Below are 16,471 nucleotides of genomic sequence, written 5' to 3'. Positions count from 1 at the left end.
TAATTATGGGGTACTAACTTCTATTTACACGGAAGGCAGAGAACTAATCTTGCTGACTACAAAGAGAAAAAATCATGAGGTAAACTGCCCAGGAAGCTCCAACTCAGGCTATGGGTGGTGATAAGGAACTGACAGGGTCAGGGGAGTGCCACTCTCGTATAGCCTAAGGAGGGGCCAGGAGAAGGTGCAGGATGCATGCACGGACCCAATGGGTACTGCTGCAGAAAACACTCTGGCTCTGGTGTACTGGGCACCCACACACCTGAGTGGAATATACATGTATAACCACTCAAAGAAGAACTCTTGCTTCTCTTCCTCGACCCAACAAACTGTACATTGGATCTCCTCACTTATATTTCAGCCATAGGCCCCAATTCAGGACAACATTTAAACATACATTAAAGCCCATTATTATTCAGCAAAGCACTTAAGTACATGTTTAAGTAAGGAAGTGCTTAAATCCCTTAAGTAAAGATTTCTTTCAAACTACATGACTGGATGGAGACACACTGGAGGTTGCACAATCTAATAACTATGAGGGTTTATGCTGAAATATATTTTAGTAATCATTAAAATAATATTAATGTGTTAATATAAAATATGATTTTGTATTGACTACTCAGAACTCTAGTCTCAAGTATGAGTGTTTTCTTTGCATAGTTTTGATGTGCTTCTTTCTTAATATATCCTATCACTAACACTTTCAAAGGTGGACTACATCTACACAAAAATTAATATAAAAGCAAAAAAGACTATTAAAAATGGCTTTTCTCCCCTGCCCCTTTGTAACTGAACATGGGCTGGTGTCCCGTCAGATTAAGAAAGAGGCAAAGCAAGTGTAAAATTATGGGCAAAACATTCGATTTTGTGACAGAAAAGTGGCCACTTCATTGGTTGGAGGACTGTTTCACCACTGCAGAGAGTAATTCTAATATTTTAAACAGTGAACTACAAAGTACCTAAACATATCTATAGAATACACATATTCGTATATCAGTGTCTTTATGAATTTAGCATATATTCTGCCCAATGCCAATAGTATTTAAAAAGGCATAAGGAACATTCACGGAACACAAGAGGTCTGTATTTAACCCTGACGTAAATCAAAACTGTGATTCATCTGAACTAAGCTTAAAGGAAGAATGCCAGAATTACAGTGATGTTTCAGTAATATGAGCTAAAAGTTATGTCCAATTTCCAACCTCAACGGAAGAAACACTGCTGGTAATGTATTCCCCCTCAAAAAAGAAACTGCCAGATTTTAACTTCAGCTGTAAATAACTCCAGAATCTTTCACTAAAAGACAAACTTTGGTTCACAGTAGTGTAGTCCTGTTTCAAGAGGACTATGTTAATGCAAACTAGCAAGCTTTTAGTTTGTGTCTGCAGCATCCACATGGGGGAGTTACAGGTCAGCACTTTGGTGCGTACTGCTATTCACACACCCTGTAGTCCAAACTGTGGGGCGTATAGGAGTGAAATTTCCAGCCCCCATACTAACAATTTACTCCTGAATTGCTTATGTTTAAGGCTAAGATTTTGTCAGATATTTTTAGTAAAGGCCATAGAGCATGGGCAAAAGAGAAAAATTCACGGAAGCCGTGACCTGTCCGTGACTTTTACTAAAAATATCCCTGACAAAATGGGGATCTGCGGGTCCCCACACTGCTTGAAGTGGGGCAGCTGCGGAGGGTCTAGGAGCAGCCTGCAGCAGCTGACGCCTGCGGGGCTACCCCTGCTGTCTGCAGCTCTGGGGGGTCCCTCGCTGCCTGTGGGGGCTGGGAGTTGTGGGGTTCCTCCGCTGCCCTCAACCGCTGGGAACTTGGGGGTTCCCCTGCCACAGCAAGGAGCTGCAGGGTTCCCTGCTGCCCACAAGCTTGGGGGTTCCCCCGCTGGCAGTGGCCGGGAGCTTGGGAGTACCCTGCCATGCATGACAGCCAGGAGCTGTGGGGTACCGTGCTGCCCACTGCGGCCTGGAGCTCCGGGAACCGCCAGAGGCGGCAGGGGTATCTTGTTGCTCCCTGCCACCGCAGGCTGAAGTCATGGAGTTCGCTGGAAGTCTCAGATTCTGTGCCTTCTGTGGCACATCTAGATTGTGGAGCCTCTGCTCCCTGTTGTTCGAATGAGGTTTAGGATAGAAAACAGGGAAGAAAATGTCCTGGTTGATGTGGAACTGCGACACAACCTTCAGGAGGAAAGCACGGTAGGGCCTGAGCTGAACCTCTGCCTTAAAAAATGTGGTGTAGGGCAGCTTTGAAGTTAGGGCCCTGAGCTCAGACACCCTCCTGGCCGAGGTTATCGTCACCAGGAACACAACCTTGTAAGAGAGGTAGAGCAGGGAGCATGTTGCTAAAGGCTCAAAGGGATGCCCCATGAGTCTAGAGATGACCAAGTTGAGGTCGCAGGCAGGGACCGGCTGGCGAACATGTGGGTACAACCTGTTGAGCCCCTTCAGGAAGCAGCTGACCATGTGGTTAGCAAAAACTGAGCAGCCCTCTACACCCAGATGGAATGCTGAGATGGCTGCCAAGTGTACTCTTATAGAAGGCAACGAGAGACCCTCTTGTTTCAGACACAGAAGGTAGTCCAGAATGTGCAGCCCTGAGGCTAGCATTGGGGGCGAGTTGCGCGACGCTGAACATATTGAAAATCTCTTCCACTTGGCAAGCTACATGGCCCTCGTTGAGTGTTTTCTACTGCCAAGGAGGACCTGTCTAACATGGTCTGAACAGGAAAGCTCCGACACATTCAATGATGGAGCTTCTATGCTGTGAGATGGAGTGACTGCAGGTTTGAGTGTTGGAGACGTCCGTGATCCTGTGTGAGAAGGTCCGGGAAGAGCGGCAAGGTAATTGCAGCTCCCACAGACACGTCTAGGAGAGATGTGTACCAATGCTGACATGGCCAGGCCGGTGCTATCAGTATAACTCGAGCACGATCTCTGCGAATCTTGAGCAGGACCTTGTGAATGAGTGGTATCGGTGGGAAGGTGTATAGGAGAGCTCCTCCCCAGCGGAGGAGGAACGCATCCACCATGGAGCCCGGGCTCTGATTCTGGAAGGAGCAGAACTGTTGACACTTCCTGTTGCGTCATGTGGCGAAGAGGTCGATCGGGGACATCCCCACCTCTGGAAGACTGAACATTAGACATCCGGTTGAAGGGATCGCTCGTGGCTGCGGAACAACCTGCTGAGGTGGTCCTGCCAGCTTGTTCTGAACCCCGGGAAGATACGACACCTGCAAGTTGACTGAGTGTTCTACACAGAAGTCCCGTAGCATGAAGGCTTCCTGGCACAGGGGAGAGGAGCGTACACCCCCGTTTGTTGATACAGAACATCGCAGTCGTATTGTCCGTCATGACTGATACACATTGTCCGACTAGGTAAGGCGGAACATCTGACACACTAAGCGCACTGCTCTGAGCTCTCTGACATTGATGTGGAGGTGCAGATCTGCTTGCTTGCGACCAGACGCCTTGAGTCCTGTGGTCCCCAAAATGAGTTCCCCAGTCCAAATCCGACGCGTCCGTCACCAATGCCAGGGATGGCTGTGGGGCTGCGAAGGGGACCCCTGAGCACACCTGCTGGGTGTCAGTCCAGCACAAGAGTGAATCGAGGACAGGGTGAAGCAGGGTCATGATCCTGTCCAAGCTGACCTGGGCTCATCGATAGACTGATGCTAGCCAAAACTGTAGCAGCCGAACCCTGAGTTTGGTGTGTCATACCACGTACGTACAGGCTGCCATGTGCCTGAGAAGCTTCAGGCAGTTTCTCGCGATAGTGGTGGGGAACTGCGTGACTCCCTGGATCATGCTGTTGAGGGCTTGAAATCTAGCCTGTGGGAGGAATGCCCTGGCTTGGGTCAAGTCCAGTACTGCCCCTTTAAACTCTATTCTCTGGTCGGGGGGCAGAGTTGACTTTGCTTCGTTTAGGAGCAGACCCAGGTTCTCAATAAACGAGACCGCTTGTGTCCTGGAGCAGCCTTTGATCAGCCAGTCATCGAGGTACAGAAACACCTGTACCTGATGTCTCCACAGGGCGAATGCTCGAGCAATTTTTTGAACATGTATCCTACAATCAACTGGTGGATGACTTATCACAAACTGGAGATTTATTTAGTCTTTTTTGGCTCCTTTATAGTTTGCACAGCTGTTTGGAAAACAACCAATTCCACACAAATATTTCCAGAATATGGGATTATCTGCTTCTTTCCACTAGTTCCTTTAAAATGGAGCTTTGTCTCTGAATGTTGCTAATATTTTGGTCTAATGTCTTATAATTGGCCTAAATAGTAACTTACGTATTAGATCAAGAATGACCTAAATATCTTTCTCTCCTGTGAGTCAGATGGTGCACTGGGAGGCAAACAAGACTATACTGTAATATATAGCAGTGTTTTTCAAACTTTTTTTCTGGATACCCAGTTGAAGAAAATGTTGATGCCAGCGACCCAACGGAGCTGGGGATGAGGGGTTTGTGGTGTGGGAGGGGGCTCTAGGCAGAGGTGCGGGAGGGGGGTCAAGGCTCTGGGCTGGGGATGCAGGGTTTGGGGTGCAGGAGGGGCTCAGGGGTGCAAGAAGGGGTCAGGGCTCTGGGCTGGAGTGTAGGCTCTGGGGTGGGGCCAGGAATGAGGGGGTTGGGGTGCAGGAAGGGGCTCTGGGGTTGGGGGGGCTCAGGGCTGGGGCAGGGGATTGAGGAGCGGGCTTACCTCTGGTGGCTCTTGGTCAGCAGCGCAGCCAAGGTGCAGAGGCAGGCTTCCCACCTGTCCTGTCACTGCGGACCACGCTGCACCCTGGAAGTGTCCAGCAGGTCTGGATCCTAGGCAGAGGAGCGCAAGCGGCTCCACACGGCTCTCGCCCGCAGGCACCCACCCCCACCTCAGCGGAGAGCAAGTGCTCGGACAGCACACAGAGCCCTGTGGCCACCCTGCCTACGAGCCGGATCTGCTGCTAGCTGCTTCCGGGTAGGAATTACTAGTTTTACCACTAGTTTTTACTGGCCGGCCGCCAAGGTCCCTGGGTGCTGAGCAAGGTGACCCAGTACTGGCTTGACACATGAACTCTGAAAACACTGATATATAGAATGTTTAATTTTTGGCTATGCAAGAACGTATCTCAGACCACGTATCCAATTTCTTCTGTAGCAGACTCTTATTGGAGTTTTTCTTTTCAATTCCATCTTCCCTCCCTACTAAATCCTCTTTTCAGGATAATGACAGCTTAAATTTCCGTAGTGTTCAGCACGTGCCTTTTTGCGATAGTTTTGTTTTGTAGAGGAGTTCAGAGACAATTTTACAAACCTGCAGGAAGAGAGTGTCATCTAATGGTTAAAGCACAGGACTGGGATGATTTGATTTCTGGCCCAGCTACTGACTCACTACATCACTTGCAGCATGTCTCAGCTTTTTCCTCTGCCTCACTTTCTCTATTTATGTAATGGGGTTCATAACACTGATAGCTCACATGGTGTTTTGATGCGTAATTTAATACTGAAAACTCTACGGTCCTTGGAAAAAAGCTGCTAAGTAAGTGCAAAGTATAACTTATTCTGTGATAACCCACTTTCCCCCTTCCTTAAATCTGTCTGCTAGTGGAGCCTTCTAACAGATATTACAAAGGGAATGAGGTATATGCAATGCTGTTGTAGCCGTGTTGGTCCCAGGACATTAGAGACAAGGCGAGAAACATCTTTTATTGGACCAAACTTCTATTGGTGAGAGAGACAAGCTTTTGAGCTACACAGAGCTTGAAAGCTTGTCTCTCTCATCAACAAACGTTGGTCCAATAAAAGATATTACCTTACCAACCCTATCTCCCTAAGATAGTAGGTATCGATGTAAGTGTAACTTTAATAGGCAAGATTACTGGATGAAATGCAAAATTATTACTTCTAAACTGATCCGCAGCCTAAAAATAAACACTAAGGGAGCCCCAGGAATCTGTTCACCTTCAACAAACGACCAAAAAGAGCAACCACCAACCAACCAACCAAACAGCTGTGTGAAGCCAACGAACAAACAAGTCAACTGGGAATATTCTCCCTCCTGCAATGACAGTGCTCATTTGCTTGGAAAAGTGTCATTGGCTGCACAAATTAGCTGACAGGGCAGAGCACCTAAGGAATAGGTAGTATTCTGGGACCATTTCCCTCAGTTTTAGGGGACAAAAGTTGCTCATCCGATATGCTAGAAATCTCCACTTGCCATCTTCTAAACTTTTACTTGCAGCAAAGAACTGCTTTGAGCCTCCACAAAACACAATATAAAACAAAACAAAAACAACCTCCCCCCCCACTTTAGAGTCAGTACTCTGGAGCCCACACGTGCACATTTCATACCTGTCAAAGCAGCATGGGCCCAGACTGCTGACTAATATTAATGTAATCCAACTACTTAATGTGCTGTTTAAAAAACATCTGATCCAGTACTTGGCCACTGCAAAACATTGTGTAAAATTGCAAAATGTAAACTAACTGCAACTACTGAAACAATCTGTGAACTGCAACAGGAAACTAGTGATCCTTGCAACACTACTGTAGTTTAAGCATAAATATGACAGATTAAAAAGCTTTTCATGTCAAGACCCTACATTTGGGGTCCTGACTTCACTCTGCAATATCTGATGATATCAACAACACCAAAAAGAAGGCAGGGAACTGCATTCCTTCAACTGCTTTAGTTGTTGATGAAATCACTAACAGTTGAAAGAAAAACACAGATCTAAGATTTTAGCAGATACATATAACAAGAAATTATTTTCAACTACTTTGCTCTAATGTAGATTTATTTGTAATTTTGAAGTCTACATATATAGTCTGTTAATGATGCAAGGTCTTAAAGAGTCTTTGAGATTTTTAAAAAAGCATTTATTGTTCATCTTTAGCTTTCCCGGCCTAATGAGCTAGGAAAAATTTCTTTGTTTATTAATATAATTACATCCTAGCTAGATTATTTAAGACCTGCTTTTAGTATAAACAGAAACTATTGATGTTTGTTTTGTAAGAGAGAAATTTTTTCAGATCCCATATTATTACAAACATTAAAGTTGGCTAAGAATCTGTCACACATTCCTTTTCAACTCTAGCATTCCCAATTTTTGACCCCCTTCACTCCATGATATGCCGTGTCTCATTACCTCAGCAGATTTTCTCAGAGCCTGCATTGGACAGATTCTAGACTCTTATTACTGGCAAGAATTCACTTTTTGTCAGCCAGGTACAGTAGCAGTTAATATAAGCTCCCAGTACATTACTCTGTGTTCTGTCTGAAAGGATAAAAGTCTAACTTTTTTTATATTTCTCATTAGTATGATAATGTTCCACCCTAGACCTACTGTTGCACTGTTCCTTTCTTCCAGTTTGTTTTTTCAGCTATTGTACTAGGTAACACAGGGCCCTATGCTTAGCTTAACAGCAGTATAATCTTTCGTTTTAACTTTTTCCTTTGTTAAAAATGCCTGTTTACACTAGAAAAACCACACTGATCCAGGCTTTAGTGCTTGCCTTATGAAGTTTCTTGTCTCCTCATTCACTCTTTTACTGAGGGATATAAAGTTACCTTTCCTAGCCCTGGTCTACACTGGGGGGGGAATCGATCTAAGTTACGCAACTTCAGCTAAATGAATAACGTGGCTGAAGTTGACGTACTTAGATCGACTTACCAGACTGCTGCCACTGCCCCGTTGACTCCGCCTGCTCCTCTAGCGGTGCTGGAGTACAGGAGTCGACCGGAGAGCGCTTGGGGGTCGATTTATCACGTCTAGACTAGACGCAATAAATTGATCCCTGCTGGATCGATCGCTGCCTGCTGATACGGCAGGTACTGAAGACATACCCATAGATTATTTGTCTTCAGTTCTGTTAAAAGTTTTGCTTAATTTCCTGGCACAATACATGATGTAAACTCTGAACTGAGCTGTTGGCTGACTCATAGGCTGTCTTCTATTCCCTCTTTCACAAAGTATGTTCAGACTGGAGTTCCTATTGCTATTGCCTTGACCTCTGAGCAACTGGCAAATCCTCAAGTCCCGATACTGGATGGATAGATATTTTATTTTTGAAATGTTAACTGCTTTCAGGCTACTGTGCTGAAAGGTGACTGTCTGACTAAACTGGATTTGAGCACTACCTTGATTCCATAAGATCTTTCAGTAATAGGAGTCTCCCACTGCTGTTTATCTGCAGGTCTGTGTACGAGTTTAAAATGTGGGCTGCTTTCTGCCCAGCATTAGGGTGATGCAAAAATCACACAAACCGGCAGGAAGTTCAAAAGGAACAGAGCTTCCTGGCACACAAGGGAGAATGTCCACTGTTCCCTGCTTCAAAGGGTGTAGTGCATGTTCAACCACTTTGTGACTAGTTGGTTCTGCTGCTCCTTCTTCTCAAGCCTTCCCTTTCACTCTGAGGCGGCTTGCAGTTCCAGATCATGGGATCCCTGCACTCAAGTGAGTGCAAGAACCATGATTATACTCAACGTCCATGAGGGGGCATAAGCTCTTTTCACCCACCCACTCTTGTCCTTCCATTCACGGTCAGGAATCTCAGGAAACCATCTAGTCCTATATTTTTCAGATATCTACTTAGAAGATAATCTAACAAAGTAATCCAACAGACTTTTTAGAATTCAATCCGATTTTATGTACTGCAGATGCATAATGTTGCAATTTGCGCATAGCCTGGGGAACCACAGTAGAATACTATCAGGGTGCTCTAACTTGCACTGGAAACTGGTCTGGCACCGGGACAGGTCAGGACAATAGGATTCAGCTCTAGAGATTTTTATTATAGGACTCTGGCAATACCTGTTTTAGTTTGGAACATAATGACAGTTAAATATACTGGACTGAACACTAGTCTTCTGCCCCCTAAGTTTCCAACTGTGAGACTAAATCTCATTAATTTCTGAACAGTTAAGGGTTATTGTCACTAGTGTCAGTGCTGTAATACAAAACTGATTTAATATAATTTTATTATATAGTAATCTACTACTTCTATTGTTTATTTATTGTTAACTATCAACAATATGCTCTCTGTCTACATAATACCTGTGTACACAATAAGCCTCTCATCTGTATTTAGAAAACCTAGAATCCCTAGCCACATCTTCTAATTTTTCTGGTATTGTATGCTAAAAACTGTTAATTTAGTAAACACTTCTTCTTTCGTGTGGCTGGTGTAGAGGAGCAACTACAATTTCACCTGAAGTTGATCGAGCCAAATGGCTACATCAGGAGTAGAGAATTTATTGCAGCAATGCCTCCTTCATATTTATAAATTGGGCAGTCGGTAGTGATATGTTCGATGGTCTGTCATGGGGAACCACACTTGCACACCAGGGAGTCCTTGATTTTCCATTTGTGCATTAGATATCTGCATCTACCATGGTTGGTTAGAATTCGGTTCAGCGTTAACCAAGATGACCATGGAAGTTCAAACCCAGAAACCTTCTGTGTGGGATCTGGCACAAGGTGCTTATTTTTTAAGTCTTGTCTAGCCCAATTTCCTTTCCAAGCCGCCTTCTGATCTAGCCTGATTGAATGAGGCATAACGAATGTTCCCAGAAAGCAGGACTTGCAGGACTTAAGACGTTGCGGGCCGTGTGTGTGGTGTTGTCAAGGTCTTGGTGAATAGGAAGACATCTGTTTTCCTGGATTCGCTGAGCTTTGCAGAACGTTGCAGCAGTTCGGCATATCGAAAGGGGAGTGATATTAGACAGGACATGTAGCCATAGTGTTGGAGTCGACTTAAGGGTTCCCATGGTGCACTGCATCACTGTATTTAGCTGGGTATCCACGAGTCATATGTGACTGTATCTGCTCCATACCGGTGCACAATATTCAGCTACTGAATATACAAGTGTTATTGCAGATGTTTGCAACACTGATGCTGATGCAACCCAGGTTGTACATGCTCGTTTCTGGATTACGTTGTCTCTCATTTTTATCTTTGCAGCTATGTTCTCAAGATGACCATGGAAGGAGAGGGTGCAGTCGAGTTTCACTCCGAGATACATTAGAGTGTAATCATGTAGAGTGGAAGATGGCAGCCTTCATAGGGCCCTCTCTGTTAAGTGAGAATTCAGAACGAATGCCATCAACTCGGCGACTGAACATCGCTCAGTGATCTCCCGGTATTCAGAGCAGCAAGTAAACACTAAAAGTGTTTTATTCGTTTCTCCTCTGTGAGGACTAGTCAAGTGCATGGGATTTATTTTTTGGAAATACTTGCTATGAATACCTGAGCCTTTGAAAACTTTGTTAACATTCTAGAAGAATTTATAAAACTTCGCAGACTTCCCAACAGACATGCTGTACTCCAGTAGGAGTAGAATGAGCCACCAGGAATAAGATTCCTGCAGAGTTTATAAGTTCTTCAGACACAAGAGATATAAAAATAAAGAAGATACATAAGAAAACAGATGAAACAAGAGAAAAATCAGATTAAAAGAAGAGAAGCCACAGGAGCTAATGAGGGGCTGAGACTGGTGAGTCCAATGAAGCAAAAAAAAAAAAATCATTATAGTTAGTTCAAGTCAAAAATAAAAGGAAAATTTCAGGTGAAAAATCACGGGATGGTTGAGTTTCTACAGTGGTACAGCTGAAACCAGTCAGAGAACACTTCAATCTCTCTGGTCACGCAATTACAGATATGAAAGTCACTATCTTACAACAAAAAACTTCAAATCCAGACTCCAGCGAGAAATTGCTGAATTGGAATTCATTTGCAAATTGGATACTATTAATTTAGGCTTAAATAGAGACTGGGAATGGCTAAGTCATTATGCAAGGTAGCCTATTTCCCCTTGTTTTTTCCTACCCCCGCCCCCGACGTTCTGGTTAAACTTGGATTTATGCTGGAAATGGCCCACCTTGATTATCATACACATTGTAAGGAGAGTGGTCAGTTTGGATGAGCTATTAACAGCAGGAGAGTGAGTTTGTGTGTGTGTGTGTGGGGGGGTTTTTGAGAAAACCTGGATTTGTGCTGGAAATGGCCCACCTTGATTATCATACACATTGTAAGGAGAGTGATCACTTTAGATAAGCTATTACCAGCAGGAGAGTGGGGTGGGAGGAGGTATTGTTTCATGGTCTCTGTGTATACGTCTTCTGCAGTTTCCACAGTATGCATCCGATGAAGTGAGCTGTAGCTCACGAAAGCTAATGCTCAGATAAATTGGTTAGTCTCTAAGGTGCCACAAGTCCTCCTTCTCTTTTTGAAGGCACTATGGTTTACCAGTGTTTCAAGGAGAGCCAGGCACATGCCCACCCTGCTACTGGCTGACAATCAGGCTTTAACTAGGAGTTTCCTGGCAGCCACACACAGGAAGCAGAAATCCAAGAGTACTAATCTGTCATAATACTTACTCTAATTATTAAGAAATGGAAGTCAACAACAGTACCCTCTACCCCAGAGCGTTTATGATGTGCCATTTGATGGAGATGCCTAGTGACGGCCATCACTGATAAAATCACATGGAAAATGGGAACAATTTGTTGATTATTATTAGCAGTACAATTAATATCAGAAGCTCCGAGCACAAGGGGGAAAAGACAATGTGGTTAAGTAGAACCTACATCACTAGCAGCTGACTAATAATTTTGTTCACAAAAAGTATCCAAAAGTCTGAGTTGGCTGTCTTTTATAGTTGCTATTTGACTTGCTTAGATTATATGTATTTATATATTACTTACCATAGCAAACTAGGGAAATACAACCTAAATGGAGCTACAAAAAAGTGAGTGCATAGCTGGTTGGAAAACGGTTCCCAGAGAGTAGTTATCAGTGGTTCATAGTCAAACTGGAAGGGCATATCAAGTAGGGTCCTGCTTTCTTCAGTATCTTAATCAGTGATTTAAAGAATGGCATAGAGAGTACACTTATAAAGTGTGCAGATGATATCAAGTGGGAGGGGCTGTTTTGGAGGATAAGATTAAAATTATCTGGACAAACTGGAGAAATGGTCTGAAGTAAATAGGATGAAATTAAATCAGGACAAATGCAAAGTATTTCAGATTTGAGGGCTGGAACACACCCTAATCTCTTGTGTCACTTTTTACACCAGCTTTGTAAAGTTCTCCAGGCCCTGTAATGTACATTTGAGATCGACAGTTTATATGGAAGGTCTCAGTCTGGGCAAACCAGGCTTCTCTAGAAGTTGGTTGAAGGAGCAACTACTGAGGCTATTACTGGGTAAACTAGTGATATCATGAACAAACTAGTACAACTACTGGGCAAACCTGGCCCAGCAGAGCAGGAACATTCTCTTTCCCTTCCTTATCCTTAGAGGGGACTGCAATGCTGCTCAGATAGCAAAGAAGAGATCTACAACAGGAATGGAGCTATGAGATGCAGGTTGCCAGAATCATCTTCTTTATCTGTGTGAGCAGCCATATTGATTCTTGGCTGGGGGAGCCTTAAACAGAAATTCTAGTGGACAGAGTAGATTATGGATGGCACTGCAAAATTAAGTTTCAGTAGTTATACAAACAATTTCATTTCTAAATTATTTTCTATACTTACCTCTTCTACATTACAATCGTATTCTGAGTGCATGTTTGCACAATCATTCTTCCAGCTGGTGGTCTCCAAAACATTTCTGACTCTTAAACTTGTGTTAATTCACTGAGCTTGCATACCATTTTTAACTTAATTAAAACAAATTTCCTGGTCCCCAGCATCCTAGATTTGCCTATCAATGGGTTAATAATGTATGTGTCTACAGAGACAAGTGGCCAGATCATCACTCAGCTGGCGTACACTGGTGAAGCATCATTGAAGCCAATGAATATGTGGCCCAAGATACACTGCCAATGGCAAAATTCCTTGTGAAATAAATGAAAACCCTGCAAATATTCTTCTCTCTCTTATGGGCATTATATTGTACTGGAGCCTCATTTGGATCACTGGAACCTAAAATGTTGGCCCCTGCTAACCTCTTTGCCTATTGTGTGGAGATGCATATTTTGCATCTTATCATTGAAGTGGTTATGGCGCTGACTTTCTGTGTTAGGAACTGATCTGTAGTTCAAGAGGACAGTATATCAAGTATTGAATGGAAAGTTTACCACATCAGCCTCTATGGAAAAGTTGCAGATGCATGTCTACAAAAAACACAGACAACTGAAGTATACAGTTAAATACTTACTTTGCTTTGTATGGTGATTCAGAGGTGGCATTTTTTGCTTCCAATAAACTTTCATATTCTTTAGCCCTGAGGGAAAAATATTCATCAACATTCATTAATTATTCAATGTTTGAAAACCAATTAAATAATTCTAAATATGTGATTTATTCAACTTCATGACACTGTACAAGTCACTAGGCATCTCTGAAAATCAATTTTATTGTAAGCCATTTTTGTCTTTTCATCAGCCATATTTGTTCCTAAATGACAGCCAGTGACTTGGTATGATTATTGTTACTACTGTGATGTATTTAAGATATTTTAAGCTGATTTTCAAAATCATAACAAATGGAATACACAACAATGGCAAGAGAAATATTATTTTTATCCTGAAAATGTCATTGCAGGACTAGACGAAAACATTATTAATTTTGACATGTCTAAAGGATCAAAAGACAAATTTATCACAAGCGTTATAATTAACATTCAAAATGTCCATTACATTTGAGGATCCAATTAAATCTTCTATGAAACACTCATGACAGTACTATAACAATGTACCTCATGAGACATACAACTCTAAAATAAATCCCTCTATGAATGTCTGCTTTACTTTGGGAAATGTAAGCAGGACTCAATAGCGTAAACCTGTTTAGACACTTAAAAGTATTCTTGTTTACATTGGCCACATGCCAAAGTAAAGGAAAATTTGAGAAAATACTTCTTTACCACTGCTTAGTGTGGCTCCAGCTGGACTGGACCAACAGATGATAACCATCATCAGTTCATCAACCTAAGACAGGATTCATTGCAGCGATTCATTAACATTTAATATATTTGTTAAAACAAATTTAGACACTATGGTGATGCAGAAAATTTAAATTCTCACTTTTTACAGTCAGAGCCCTACTGTGAAAGAAATACCCAACAGAGTAGCTAGAAAATTCAGCTTTGGATCCATTAGAAAAACTCTACATTGACTTCTATTCAGAGAGAAAATGACAGCATATGAAGAAACTAAAGTGGAAAAGAAGTGATGTTTGGGTTAGGTAAGGCTGCTGCTCAGGACTGTTGAGTTCTACTCCTAGCTCTGCAGCGGACTCAATCTCTGACATAGGGCAAGTCATTCAGATTTTCAGGAAGGAAAATCCAGTCACTTCTTTAGGTGATCAGACCAGTGATCAGATCTGTGATCCTTCTCTGACAGTGGCCATCATAAATTGCTTTAGAGGAAGGTGCTGAAACCCCACAGTAGGCAAATACAGGATAATCTGTCCCCCAGTAAGGTATCATCCTAGTTGCTAATAGTCAGTCTTTGCTTTCAGAGTAACAGCCGTGTTAGTCTGTATTCGCAAAAAGAAAAGGAGTACTTGTGGCACCTTAGAGACTAACCAATTTATTTTGGTTAGTATATATAATATATTATATATATATTATATAATATATTTTTTTTTCATATTCTCTGTGTATATATAAAGTCTGCTGCAGTTTCCACGGTATGCAACCGATGAAGTGAGCTGTAGCTCACGAAAGCTCATGCTCAAATAAATTGGTTAGTCTCTAAGGTGCCACAAGTACTCCTAGTCTTTGCTTTAAGCCTGAAGAATGAGGTTTTATATTCCTTCCAAAACTCTTTTAGGATTAACTATTATAACTCTGGATACCCCTATGAATGTCCGACTCTCCCTTGAATCATGCTAAAATATTGGCTTCAATGGTAGCCAGTAGCAATGAGTTTCACACTCTAATTCCATATTGAGTGAAAAGTATTTCCTTCTGATCAGTTACAAATTGCCATCTTTTCATTTTATTGAATGTCCCCTTATTCTTGTATTATGAGACAGGGAGAACAGACATTCACAATCTACCTTCTTCATACTATTAATCATTTTATATACTTTTATCATGTCCCCTTTTATTTATCTCCTTTGTAAAGCAAATAATCCTAATCTTTTCCATTTCTCTTCATACAACATCTTTTTCATGCCCCAATCATTCTCATCACGCTACTCTGAACTGCTTCCCCCATAAACCCCACCAATTATGTAATATTCTTTTTTGCAATGTGACCACCAGTGCAACACACAAGGTTCCAGATGACGGCATATCATTGATATGATTGTAATATTTGCCATATTATTCTCCATTACAATCCTTTCAGATCTTAACATTTTCTTTGCTTTTTTGACTGTATCTGCACAATGAGCAGAGGTCTTCATTGAACTGTCAGTAATGCTCACGTCTCTTTGTTGAGTAGACACAGCTAATTTAGAACTCTGTAAGGTATATGAATAGTTCATTTTTTCCCTCCAATGATCACTACTTTGCATTTATCTACTGTGAACTTCATTTGCCCATTCACCTTGCTTAGTTAAGTTCCTCCGAAGTTCTTCCCAGTCTTCCCTGGACTTGACTAACCTAAAGCACTTAGGGTACGTCTACACAACAAAAAAAAGACCTGCAGCAGTGAGTCTCAGGGCTCAGGTCAACTGACTTGGGTGCACAGGACTCATATTGAGGGGCAAAAATAGCAGTGTAAATGTTTGGGCTCAGACTCTGAAACCCAGTGAGGGGCAGGGTCTCAGAGCCTGGGCTCCAGCCCAAGCATCTACACCACAATTTTTAGTCTTGGAAACTTGAGTCAATTGACATGGGCTCTGAGACTCAGTGCCAGGGTTTTTTTATTGTAATGTAGATATATCATTTGTGCCACCTGAAAGGTTTTCTACCTCGTTATTCACCCCCCCCACTTTCCAGATCATTAATAAATATATTAAACATGACTGGACCTGATAAGGAACCTTGAGTCATCCCATTGTTAACCTTTTTCCATGATGAAAACTGACCATTTATTCTCACTTTTTGTTTCCTGTCTCTTATCCAGTACAAAGGCATTCTAACTTGGAGTATAGCCCAGAAAAGTAAACCAAAAATTATTCACTTAAAATATGCACCACAACAATTTTTTGTGAAAGGAAGGTTTTAAACAAATTGTAAATGAGAAACTACAAAACAGATTCTTTCATTAGTTTCTTCAGGTGTATTGTCAGAGTTTATTATTTAGTTTTCACTGACCATCAATCTGACATGCACACACACAAGCATTCCTTTGATAGCATCACATACATATTAAACTGGGATAATTTACCTAGATATATATCAACTGTTATTACAGCACCAGTTTAATGGCTTAGGGTTATAAATATTATTAATAGACCAACAAAACTTTTACACAGAACTAATAACCCATTGATCACAATTTGTCCTTTCATTCACCTTTGCTCTTGGTTGCTTTCATATTCTGATTTAAGATCTAGCATCTCATGAAAGCAACACAAACCTATTTTAGT

The 16,471-nt window shown here is 42.2% G+C and overlaps 1 protein-coding gene across 6 annotated transcripts in view; it reads right to left on the bottom strand.

Moving 5' to 3' along the window:
* Positions 1 to 16,471, bottom strand: part of SCAPER (S-phase cyclin A associated protein in the ER) — a 345,110-nt gene that overhangs the window by 148,503 nt on the left and 180,136 nt on the right. For all 6 annotated transcript variants that reach the window (XM_073303508.1, XM_073303509.1, XM_073303513.1 and 3 more), the window contains one exon: positions 13,143 to 13,208. In XM_073303508.1, the coding sequence (XP_073159609.1) occupies positions 13,143 to 13,208 (66 nt within the window). The remainder of the gene's footprint in view (positions 1 to 13,142; positions 13,209 to 16,471) is intronic.

Source organism: Lepidochelys kempii, chromosome 10 (assembly GCF_965140265.1).
Source record: "Lepidochelys kempii isolate rLepKem1 chromosome 10, rLepKem1.hap2, whole genome shotgun sequence".
In the NCBI taxonomy this organism is placed as follows: Eukaryota; Metazoa; Chordata; order Testudines; family Cheloniidae; genus Lepidochelys; species Lepidochelys kempii.
The sequence above is the reverse complement of the archived record's forward strand: the minus strand, read 5'-3'. Positions and strand labels throughout refer to the sequence as shown.